This window comes from Phycodurus eques, chromosome 17 (assembly GCF_024500275.1).
Source record: "Phycodurus eques isolate BA_2022a chromosome 17, UOR_Pequ_1.1, whole genome shotgun sequence".
NCBI lineage: Eukaryota > Metazoa > Chordata > Actinopteri > Syngnathiformes > Syngnathidae > Phycodurus > Phycodurus eques.
In genome coordinates, this window is record NC_084541.1 from 11,169,752 (window position 1) to 11,182,397 (window position 12,646).

A 12,646-nucleotide genomic window follows, 5' to 3' on the forward strand; every position below is an offset into this window, starting at 1 on the left:
CCTGTGTCTAACTGCATGCTTCTGCTGCATTTTTTGGCTCTTTCATCCCTCAAGCACCACACTGCTTTTCTGTCTGTTCTACAGCGAAATATCCATCGGTTCCCTCTTTATCTTACCTGCATTTTTATTATACACCTCCTCATTTGATGAACAGGTTTCAGAAAAATGACATTAAAGGTGCTCTCTACTGTGCACAGTGCGGAGGCAGCCAGCCAGCTAGACTTGAGCGTTTTTTTTTACAATCCAAATGAGCATCCCACTGATCCTGTACCCAATGGAACATTAAGTCCAGGCTCAGCTCGGACTTCTGGCTCCCTCTGTTCTGTTTCACTAGTGTCGTCTTAACCACAGAGCGCGGCTGCAAAAGCTTCCTCTTTTTTCCCCCACCTCTCGTCATGCCAGTGAAACTTTACCTCTGTGTTCGTTGGGCTTGTCAACCTGACACTTCCTACAGAGTCAGCAGAGCCTTAACAGACTGAAAAAGACAACCCCCACAATGTGTTGAGTCTAATTAGAGGTGCTTTTAAACATCAGGTAAGCCACCAAAAAGCATCCAAGGTGGAAGGGAGCAAGCAACAATCCAAATTTACACATGCACTATATGGACAGTGGTCTTAGAGATAGGGTAAGATCAGATGCCCTGCAAAGGAAGCACATTTGAGGCTCCAAACTGTATGTGATTGTGTCCTTTTCGTAACATGAAGCTTGTTACCATAGGTTAGGGTAAGAATGTAGATCGACCACTAAACTGAGAGCTTTTCCTTTTGACTCATCTTTCTCTTCACTAATACAGTGTGATGCAGTGATAGCATTACTGCAGACACTGAAAATAATCCATGTTTTCCTCACTTGAATGTGAACAAGGCCCCATGATACTTGAACTCCTCCAGATGAGGCAGTACTTCTTCCCCAACCCAAATGGGACAGTTCACCCTTTTCCGATCTCAGATTTGGAGGTGCAGATTCCTAATCCAAAAGCTTTGCACAGTTGCAAAGCTTTTAGTTCCCCTTGATCATCCGTAATTCTTAATTTTAACAAGTCATTAGGGAGAATTCTATGCTTCATACTTTACAGAAACACTGTGAGGACCAGGCCTTTTATTTTATTTATTTTTTTGTTCCAGGATGACCTCCCAAATGTTCTTCTGGATGATTCAAGAATGACCATATTGTCTACATTCCAAAATCTGGTAGAAAGTCATAAAAAGTACATTCACAAAAGGGCAGCCAGTTCCTTAGTTTTTGTAATGGAAAACCGTTTTCCAGTATGCCAACACTTGTGTCCATATAGTGTACAATTCTGCTCTTCTGAGTTGAGGTTTGCACCATTAATTTGGTTTGGAGCTTAATTTCAGCCAAAATGAGCGGGAATCTAACCTCAAGGATTCATTGTCAAAAGGGTCGTAGTATATAGTTTAACCAGCTTGTTTTCTGAGAGGTTGTCTTCTCTTCAGTCAGTTAAAGTTGCCAACGCCACTGTGTCTTTCCTTTGTTTTGGGTTGTTTTTGTTTTTTTGTTTGCTAACACCAACCCAGCACAGCTCGGCGTGAGCGGGACGTCGCTAATGCTCCTTCTGCTTGAGCTTCTACTCATTACGCCGCCTCCGGTAAAAACCAATCCCCTTTGAGAACTGAGTCATAACCTGCTCTTTCTTAATCCCCTCATTAACTCAACATACTGTCCGTTTATTCGGACCCCACAAAAATTACAAAGTGCTGAAAGCGATCTGTATGTTGTTTTTCATTTGGGGTTATGTGTCGTTTTCAAAAGGGACAACGGGTTTGTGCACAAGTGCTGGGATAAATGAGGCTGTAGGGAATGCACTGTTGAGTCAAGTTTCAGTATTCTAAGATTGTTTAAGGACGCATGCTAACAGCAGATTATGATATGTTCTAATAACAAGCAATGTTTCTTATGTTGCTGTCATCATGGCCTATGATAGACATGCGTAAAACATTATCAATAATCATTTTTAAAATCTTTTGCAGAGATTATTTTCAGAATGTTTTTTTCTAGTTTCATCACTAGAGAACATAAAGAACAAAATCAAAGAAAACAAGTGACACTTTTTTAAGGGAAGCCATGATGTGAAATTCTTGTTGAACTTGTTAGGATGCTCGACACGCCGAGTCTTTCTAGAAGACAGGTTTGACACTTCAGTTTATCTGCAAAGTTGAGGATCCTTCAAATGCTGCCAAAGCACTTAATCTGCCAAACAGCTAGAATCCCAATTTATGCAAAAGAAAGTGGCATGACTTTTAAAATAAAAAGTGGATGAAAACAACACATTTGAATAATTATTTTCTCGCTTTAGAATGACACACCGACATTTTTGTCCTACCCCATTTCCCCACATAGTGACAGAGGTCTCTTGTATTAAAGTAAGGTCCAGAGAGGATCAGTTGTCGATTAGAGGGGGTAAAGCATTTAAAACAAGAAATGCATTTTTACCGACATATAAATTAGAATGCTTTGTAAAGAACATGAAAGTTTGAAACAAAACAGAAACACGTACTATTACAGGGCGTTCTTGATTTACGACGCAGTTCTCTTTCTTAGGTTGTGATGTATCTTTTTTAATTTGTAAGTTGGAACCTATGCTAATGCAATTGCAAAATCATAATTTCAGTAAATATTTGTATGTAAAATACTTTATATAAATAAAAAACAATCAAATGAAATTAGGTATAGCTATAACTGAGCGTGCCGCGTACCAACATACATTACAACTTGTTTTTTGCACGCCTTTCGTAACCTCAGAACCTTGTTTGTTGGGACCGTCGTAAACCAAGGTTCCCCCTGTTTTTGTGAAGCGTTTGCATGCCTCAGTATGTGCTGCTCTTTTGGTTAGCAGTTGAGTTATTAGGAAGGGAGCTCAGATTGCACAAAAGTGTCTTTAAACTAAGGTAATTTTAGATATTAACAGTTTTATTTGAATTGAGGAAAAGAGGCACACAGCGATTATTTCAGAACAGTGATTCCCAGCCATTACCCCATAAGAGATCATCAGGTGTTCCATTGGAAGTTATCATATTTCACTCAGTTGGTCCAAAAAGTATTTTTTCCAACAACTAATATACCTTTGTCCATCTATCTTTGCCAGAAACGTAAAGTGACTGGCAAAATAATTAATGCTCTTCCACGCGATTGAGAGAAGTTTCGACTAATCTGTGTATCAACCTGTTACATACAGAACAAAATAATAGCTTTCTGTTCAAATAAACATTAACACTGATAGAGGAGGCGTCTCGAAGCTGTCTTTGCAAACAAAGGCATTTGTACATAGTATTAAATAAATACCAGTTGGCGGGTTCAATACTTTTCCCCTGTGTCATTTCACATTATTACACACAACTTAATTTGTGAGCTTATTTCTTTTTATGTATGGATTACTTGGGTTGTTCCCAACATCTCCTGAAATCTTCATGTCAATAGCACCTTTGGAAATGTAGTTTGTGAGAAAAATGGTGACGTTTTAAATACTTATTTCAACTGCTGTGTGTGTGTGTGTGTGTATATATATATATATATATATATACACAACCCCAATTCCAATGAAGTTGGGACGTTGTGTTAAACATAAATAAAAACAGAATACAATGATTTGAAAATCATGTTCAACCTATATTTAATTGAATACACCACAAAGACACAATATTTAATGTTCAAAATGATAAACTGTTTTGTTTTTAGCAAACAATCAGTAACTTAGAATTTTATGGCTACAACACGTTCCAAAAAAGCTGGGACAGGTGGCAAAAAAGACTGAGAAAGTAGAGGAATGCTCATCAAACATCTGTTTGGAAGATCCCACAGGTGAACAGGCTAATTTGGAACAGGTGGGTGCCATTATTGGGTATAAAAGGAGCTTCCCTGAATTGCTCAGTCATTCACAAGCCAAGATGGGGGGGTACAGCTCTTTGTGAACAAGTGCGTGAGAAAATAGTCGAACAGTTCAAGGACAATGTTCCTCAACGTACAATTGCAAGGACTTTAAAGATTTCATCATCTACGGTCCATAATATCATCAAAAAGTTCAGAGAATCTGGAGAAATCACTGCATGTAAGTGGCAAGGCCGAAAACCAACATTGAATGCCCGTGACCTTCAATCCCTCAGGCGGCGCTGCATCAAAAACCGACATCAATGTGTAAATAATATCACCACATGGGCTCAGGAACACTTCAGAAAACCAATGTCAGTAAATACAGTTCGGCGATACATCCGTATGTGCAACTTAAAACCCTACTACGCAACGCAAAAGCCATTTATCAACAACCACCAGAAACACCGCCGGCTTCTCTGGGCCCGAGCTCATCTCAGATGGACTGATGCAAAGTGGAAAACTGTTCGACGAGTCCACATTTCAAATTGTTTTTGGAAATTGTGGATGTCGTGTCTTCCGGGCCAAAGAGGAAAAGAACCATCCGGACTGTTATGGACGCAAAGTTCAAAAGCCAGCATCTGTGATGTAATGGGGCTGTGTTACTGCCAATGGCATGGGTAACTTACACATCTGTGAAGGCACCATTAATGCTGAAAGGTAGATACAGGTTTTGTAGAAACATATGCTGCCATCCAAGCAACGTCTTTTTCATGGACGCCCCTGCTTACTTCCGCAAGACAATGCCAAACCACATTCTGCATGTGTTACAACAGCGTGGCTTCTTAGTGCGGGTACTAGACTGGCCTGCCTGCAGTCCAGACCTGTCTCCCATTGAAAATGTGTGGCGCATTATGAAGTGTAAAATATGACAACGGAAACCCCGGACGTTTGAACAGCTGAAGGTGTACATCAAGCAAGAATGGGAAATAATTCCACCTACAAAGCTTCAACAATTCGTGTCCTCAGTTCCCAAACATTTATTGAATGTTGTTAAAAGAAAAGGTGATGTAACACAGTGGTAAACATGACCCTGTCCAAGCTTTTTTGGAACGTGTTGCAGCCATAAAATTCTAAGTTAATGATTATTTGCTAAAAACAATAAAGTTGATCAATTTCAACATTAAATATCTTGTCTTTTTAGTGTATTCAATGAAATATAGGTTGAACATGATTTGCAAATCATTGTATTCTGTTTTTATTTATGTTTAACACAATGTCCCAACTTCATTGGAATTGGGGTTGTGTGTGTGTGTGTATATATATATATATATATATATATAGAGAGAGAGAGAGAGAGAGAGAGAGAGAGAGAGAGAGAGAGAGAGAGAGAGAGAGAGAGAGAGCCCATAAGGTGGCATTTGCATTAGGGTCTCCACAGAGAATGACCCATTGTCACTTTCGACCCAGCTAATTAAAAAGCACGTAATTATCTCTGTGTTTGTGTTTTCTTTACATTAAAAGGCTTGATTATGCACATAGAAGGTGCTAATTACATTTTGCTGACTAACAGCACCATACGAAGTGGCCGCTCAATGAGGTCCCCCCCATCCCCACCCGTCAGGTCTCACCGAGGTCTCGGAAGCAGCGCTGTGTTCCGCGCGCTAATTGTTGGCTTCCTGTTTAAAAGCAGACGCCCACGGTGGACATCCGCCCACGCTCAGCCACGGCCATCCAGATGAACAACGCCACGCACATGCAGGAGCGCGACGAGGAGTACGGCTATGAGTGTCTGGACGGGAAGGACTGCACCAGCTTCTTCTGCTGCTTCGAGGACTGCCGCTCGGGGGCGTGGCGACACGGCCGCTTGCACATCCGCATCGCAAAGATTGACTCGTACGCGCGCATCTTCTTCCCCACTGCGTTCGGTCTCTTCAACCTGGTCTACTGGGTCTCCTATCTCTATCTCTAAGAGCGCTTATGCAGCCTTATAAGCGTGCTCTTTACGTTGTGTGGGACATTCCTTCAAGATGGGGGACGCCACCATTTTTTATTTGAGCACTTCCCTCATTTACAGTCTTCATTGGATCGGATTCATAAGTGTAGGCACGGTAGAAGTCGCAAATCCTGTAGCATTACTTTTAAGCGACATGAAGAGATCGATAAACGCTGATTAAAATGATTCCTCTGCGTGTTAATCTGTTCACTGTGCCAATGCCTCATTTGGTTTGTTTTTAGTTTACGGGTGGACAAATGGAAGTGACCCACTGTTTGTCGCTATTACATATCCAAATAGAGTGGTACCTTGACTTACAAATGCAACAACTTACAAGAACCTCGTAAGTCAAATTACCACTGGACTACAAAGTGTCAAGCACATTAATAAAGTTATAATTAGGGATGGGCATTTGATTACATTTTATACGGGGCAATGAACTATCAATGAATCGATTATTTTTTGTTTTTATTGGAGAAGCTCTCCCTATATGTTCTGAACTCCTGTTTACATCCCTGTGTTGTTCTGAGTAGGATTGTTGAGTGGTTTCTATGCAGGAGGTCTGCGTGGATTGGAGCTCACATTTCCATAGTTGACGTCATGTTTTCTTCTTTAAACAGCAAACTGGTTGGGACAAAATCAACAGTGCAGCCAAGTTGAGTGCTCCGTTTTTAAGACAGGATTACTTAATCAGCTGACCAAATTCTTCAAGGCTTCAAGGAGTTTAATTGTCAAACCAACACACACATGATAGGGCACGAAATTTGATACCGAAGGTCCCAGATTAGCCCAGTGAGTCTCCTGACTTGTGAAATATGAACATAATAAGAAAATGAAAAAAACATTTTAAAAGATAAAACATACTTATTTGCAGTTGTCAATGTATGCAAAGGTGAAAATGCAACAAGGATTTGGATGCAGCAGAAATCCAAATGCCAGAAGCTTGAATTTGAAAAGGCTACGGAGCACTGTTCAAGTTTAACAGTCTGACAGCTTGCGGAAAGAAGCTGTTCCTCAGCCTGGTGGCCCTGCACTGGATGCTCTTTTGCCTTCTGCCTGAGGGGAGAGGGGGGGAAGAGAGTGTGTGTGGGATGGGTTGAGTCTTTGATAATGCAGAGAGCCCTCTTTCTGCACCTGCTGGTGAAGATGTCTGTAGTGGTAGGAAGGCAATTCTCCACCTCTTACTGTCTTACGTTTACTGTCTTTTGTGTACTTTTCCATGTTTCCATGAGTGTTACAGAGATGTGTACTTCCCATAAGTCTTTTTTTTTTTTACTTCTTGAGACAGCAAACTAGTTGCGATCGACTCAACAGCGCCTGTGCTAGCCGATGCCAGGTAGCACACTCAATTTTACAGCAGCTGCTTCAAATCCACATAATTCTTAACAACCAATTAATCGATTATGATGCCCATCCCTAATTGAAATGTTTTAATTTGGCTGATGTGATAGCGCAAGTAATTGTCTAACATTTTTGTGTAGTCAAAAGCGATGATGATGATGATGACGACGCCGTTCATGGATAACTGTACAGATACTGTAAATCTTTTACGCATTGTGTGTTTATATTTATTGCATGCACCTTTCAAGGCCAGAAAAAAATACATGCATTTCTTTTGTCAACTACTGCTGGGTATCATTCAAGGTTCAATTCCAGACAATTTAAAAATATCTTTACATGCTGGTGGAAAGGTCAGCCCCAAGAATTTATGTTCCCGACAGCTTTCAACGTATTTACTATTAAAAGCGAGCATTTTCATAATGCGTTGTCTGTATGCAAGAGACGAAAGGAAAGGTACTTTACAATATGACTGTGTGCTTGTGCTTCACTGCTTGAGAAAACTGCAGCCATCTCAAAGAAAACCTTGTTACTAATCAACATTCCAAAGGGGATGTCAGTGCAGATACCGGTAGATCATTTGTGGAGCTCACTTCTTCTAAGACGACACAAAACTCAAAAGTTTAACCATTTTCATTTACATATTCATTTATTTTTACGAGCAGTTGTGCAAGCCTTATTATTCTCACTTCATGTTTGGTTGCGCCGAAAGTCATGAATGTTCATTTCCTCCAATCTTTTTCCTTTGAATGGTGGTGTGTTGAGAAAGGACACTACAAAAGTGTTGTAAATGTCGTGTATATTGTCGTGTAATATATGACGCACATAAGACACGGATGGGGAAAAAAACATGAGCGTTTTTGATAAATGACATCAATGTCACAAAAAAGTGTGTGTATAAATCACATTCTGATGTACATAAATTAGGAAAAGAAGAAAACCCTTGGGATTTTCTAAAAAAAAACAAAGGGTCTATATAAATATATATATTTTGTAATTTCAGCTTGTCACATTATATCAAATTACAGTATATTAGACTTATTTATTGCCCTAGAATAATCCAAGGGTGTGGGATATTTATTATTTATTTAAGGGATTTATTTCATGGAAATAAATTGTACTTTATGTTCATATAGTCTTCAAACAAAAAAAAACAAAAAAAAAACTGCATTCATATCAAGGGTGCATTTTTTAGTCAGTATGTCAATGGAGCTTTAGCCTGACTTCTCTTGTGTTCTTTCTATATTGTGGTCGATGTTCTCACCGACGTCTGTCCAACTGTTGTTTGTTCAAATGTGACTTTGCTTTTATGGAGTTTCAAAATACTTTGACTGGAGAGGAAAAAAACAACAACACAAGTTTCGAAGAACATCGTTCAAGTGATAATTTTTATCAGGCATTTGTCAACCTCAAGAACTAGGTTGGGGAACCTTTTTTCCTGTCAGCGGCCAGTTATGTTTTTATAAAGTCCTTCAAGGGCCATACAGAGTTTATAAAAAAAATAAAAAATGCAATTATTGAGCAGATGTTCATCATTATATTTCATGAGCATTTGCAGATTAAATAGTTCTGAGGTTTTGTTGTTGTTTTTTATTTTCATTGCACGCCAGGTAGAATCAAATGCTCTTACTTGCCTGTTCTAGAAGCGTCTTTTGAAGCAAAAATTTTGCTAGCCACCAGTCACCACCAGTTTCCTGTACGTTTTGAATCAAACGTTGTTCCTCTTATGTTCACAAGCTGCCACACTAGTGTCATTTTTGTCACATCTTCACATGACTGTTCTTCCTCTGTGTTTTCTACTTACAGTGCTACAGACTTAAATGCCAACCTGATACATTGTTAAAGAGAAAAGTAAACTACATATCACTTTTGTGGGCAGGTTCAAATCTAAATGAAGACAATGACATGTGACCGTGCACTGCAACTAGTCTATGTGTATATTCATATCATAATCCTTATATCCTAAATCTGAGAACCTACAACGGTACAGATGACAAAAAAAAAAAGTACCGTCATTTCTCGAGTATAATGCGCATTTATTTCCCGAAAAAATGGCCGAAAGTCAATAGTGCGCATTATACATAGGTGCAGGGGCAAGGGGGGGGGGGGGGAATCAAATTTTATAAATGTATGCTCCCATCTTGTGGTTGTGAAAAAGCTGTACAGTTTCATTCCAAAATGCCACCACCACCTAGTGGTTATGAGAGAGGTTTACACTTTCATTCTAATATGCCACCACCACCTAGTGGTTATAAAAAAATGTGTAGCGTACACTTTCATTCCAATATGACGGGAGTAGTATGACTGCATATATGTACAGTTGTGCTCACAAGTTTACATACCTGGCAGAATCTGTGAAATATTTTTTTGTTTTTTAAATATGACTGAACAGCAACCATCATTAATTTCTTTATGGTTATGTTTTGTTTAATGATAATGCTTTTCTGAAATGCTTGACCGTTAAATTTGAATTCCATTAAAATAAAATTAAATGTGTTTCACCTGGTCCTTCATCCATCCATCCATCCATTTTCTTCACTGCTTATCCTCACTAGGGTCGCGGGCTGCTGTAGCCTGTCCCAGGTATCTTCGGGCCAGAGGCAGGGTACACCCTGAACCGGTCGCCAGCCAATCGCAGGGCACATAGAAACAAACAACCAGTCGCACTCACACCTACGGGCAATTTTAGAGTCTTCAATCAACCTACCGCGCATGTTTTTGCGATGTGGGAGGAAACCGGAGTGCCTGGAGAAAACTCACCCAGGCACGGGGAGAACATGTAAACTCCACACAGGGGGGGGGCAGGATTTGAACCCCGGTCCCCAGAACTGTGAGGCAGACATGCTAACCAGTTGGCCTGGTCCTTTATGTTTTCTTTAAATGATTGTACCCATCTTACAAATTCTGCGTGGGTAATTAAATATATGAGCACAGCTGTGTTTTCTAATTTACTAAATAAAAGTAGGGCTGTGAATTTCAAAATAAGAGCAAGTAAATAAAGTATTCCGTGTTCAAATAAAGTGCTTAACTTCAGAATAATTCTAAAAAACTAACAAAATACAGATAATACTTCATATTTTGATCATATGGGTAGAAGCAAAATCATGCATTATAAAAATGCATGATACATAGGTAGAAGGGTTTTCCAGAACTTTGAGGTCAACTTTGGGGGATGCGTATTATACACAGGAAATGACGGTATTTGTTAACTATTCTACATTTGTTGTAGTTTATTCATCATGTGTCAAATGTAAAGAAGTGGGGACTGCAATGAAGTGTGTGCATGTTGAATGTTTAGTTTCACATTAAGCATTAAGTTTGCAAAATAGGACCAAATCAATTAGTTTTTGTAACTTCACTGTATTTATTTTGTGATTCTTATTTATTTTAGGAGGCGGAAATACAGCATACAAAACATTTTCTACAGCTATCTATGTTGAAAAAATATGTAAAATAAAATCAAGCATCATAAGAGGTCAGAATGGATTAAATTCTCCTGCTTACATTAGTTGTTTGGTATCTATGTAATTCTTGAGTTCTGTGTACAAAAAGGGAGAACGGCGTCTGCATAGTATCCAAACATACTTTTTCATAAGGGAAATTGCACATATCTGTGAAATTTTACAATAAAATTGGTGCATTTATCTTTGTGTGTGTTCAAGTTTTTTTTATGGTGGAGATTATGTAGTGAGGCGGCACGGTGAACGACTGGTTAGAGCGTCTGCCTCACAGTTCTGAGGTCAATCCCCGGCTCTGCCTGTGTGCCGTTTGCATGTTCTCCCCGTGCCTGCGTGGGTTTTCTCCGGGTACTCCGGTTTCCTCCCACATCCCAAAAACATGCATGCTCGGTTAATTGACGACTCTAAATTGCCCGTAGGTGTGAATGTGAGTGCCAATGGTTGTTTGTTTGTATGTGCCCTGCGATTGGCTGGCAACCAGTTCAGGGTGTACCCCGCCTCCTGCCCAATGATAGCTGGGATAGGCTCCAGCACGCCCGCGACCCTAGTGAGGAGAAGCGGCTCAGAAAATGGATGGATTATGTAGTAAATACGTATTTAAAGCAATCCTTTGTGTGGGTTGTACCCACTCTGGCGTAAAATCAAACATTTTGTATCAACATCAGGGGTCAAAAATGATTCATCCATCCATCCATTTTCTGAGCTGCTTATCCTCACAAGGGTTGCGGGGGTCCTGGAGCCAATCCCAGCTATCATTGGGCAGGAGGCAGAGTACACCCTGAACTGGTTGCCAGCCAATCGCATGGCACATATAAGCAAACAACCATTCGCACTCAGATTCACACCTACGGGGAATTTAGAGTCTTCAATTAACCTACCATGCATGTTTTTGGGATGTGGGAGGAAACCGGAGTGCCCAGAGAAAACCCACGCAGGCACGGGGAGAACATGCAAACTCCACACAGGCGGGCATGGGATTTGAACCCCGGTCCTCAGAACTGTGAGGCAGACGCTCTCACCAGTCGCCCACTGTGCCGCCAAAAATTATTCAAGATTTGTCATTCAGATTCACACACATTCACAAGATATCAAGAAAATAGTGCTGCTACAAACCAAAGCCATGAGGCACGTTCAATTGTAGCAAATCAGAAGTAGCCAAAAAAAGTAATTTCTGGCAAAGCCACAGCTACTGCAAATCGAGGAAAAAGCTAATGATACTGCTTGAACCCTTACAATCAATACATCCATCCATCCATTTTCTGAGCCGCTTCTCCTCAATAGGGTCGCGGGCGTGCAGGAGCCTATCCCAGCTATCATCGGGCAGGAGGAGGGGTACACCCTGAACTGGTTGCCGGGCAATTGCAGGGCACATACAAACAAACAACCATTTGCACTCTCATTCACACCTATGGGCAATTTATAGAGTTGTCAAATACACTAGCATGCATGTTTTTGGGGTGTGGGAGGAAACCGGAGTGCCCGGAGAAAACCCATGCAGGCACGGGGAGAACATGCAAACTCCACAAAGGCGGGCCCGGGATCTGAACCCCCGTCCTCAGAACTGTGAGGCAGACGCTCTTACCAGTCAGCCGCCAAAAATGATTCAAGATTTGTCATTCAGATGAACACACATTCACAAGATATCAAAAAAAGTGCTGCTATAAACCAAAGCCATGAGGGACGTTCAATTGTAGCAAATCAGAAGTAGCCAAAAGAAAGTAATTTTGGGAAAGCCACAACTACTGCAAATCGAGGAAAAAGCTAATGATACTGCTGAACCCTTATAATCAACACAATCAGATGAAAATAATGCTCATGTAAGGACATGACAACACACTGTTACATCATATAAAGATTGTTTTTTTAAGGCTAAATCACACTGAAAACAAACATTTTAAAAAGTACCAATGATCATGAAACCCACTATATTGTGCAGCATAGGGTTCAAAAGAAGGTACAAGCAAGTCCAAATTTCGAGTTAAACACCTTTAGTGTAGTACCAGGTTGTGTCGCAACGTGTCAGGCAGCAGTG

At 40.3% G+C, this 12,646-nt stretch overlaps 1 protein-coding gene across 3 annotated transcripts in view; it reads left to right on the top strand.

Moving 5' to 3' along the window:
* gabrg2 (gamma-aminobutyric acid type A receptor subunit gamma2) overlaps positions 1 to 10,800 on the top strand; it is a 77,845-nt gene extending 67,045 nt beyond the window's left edge. For 2 of the 3 annotated variants that reach the window (XM_061702144.1, XM_061702145.1), the window contains one exon: positions 5,516 to 10,800. In XM_061702144.1, the coding sequence (XP_061558128.1) occupies positions 5,516 to 5,794 (279 nt within the window). In that variant the 3' untranslated portion in view covers positions 5,795 to 10,800. Of the gene's footprint in view, positions 1 to 5,512 lie in introns of all 3 variants that reach the window. The other variant, XM_061702143.1, reaches the window with a different exon arrangement.
* Positions 10,801 to 12,646: the final 1,846 nt, after the last annotated feature.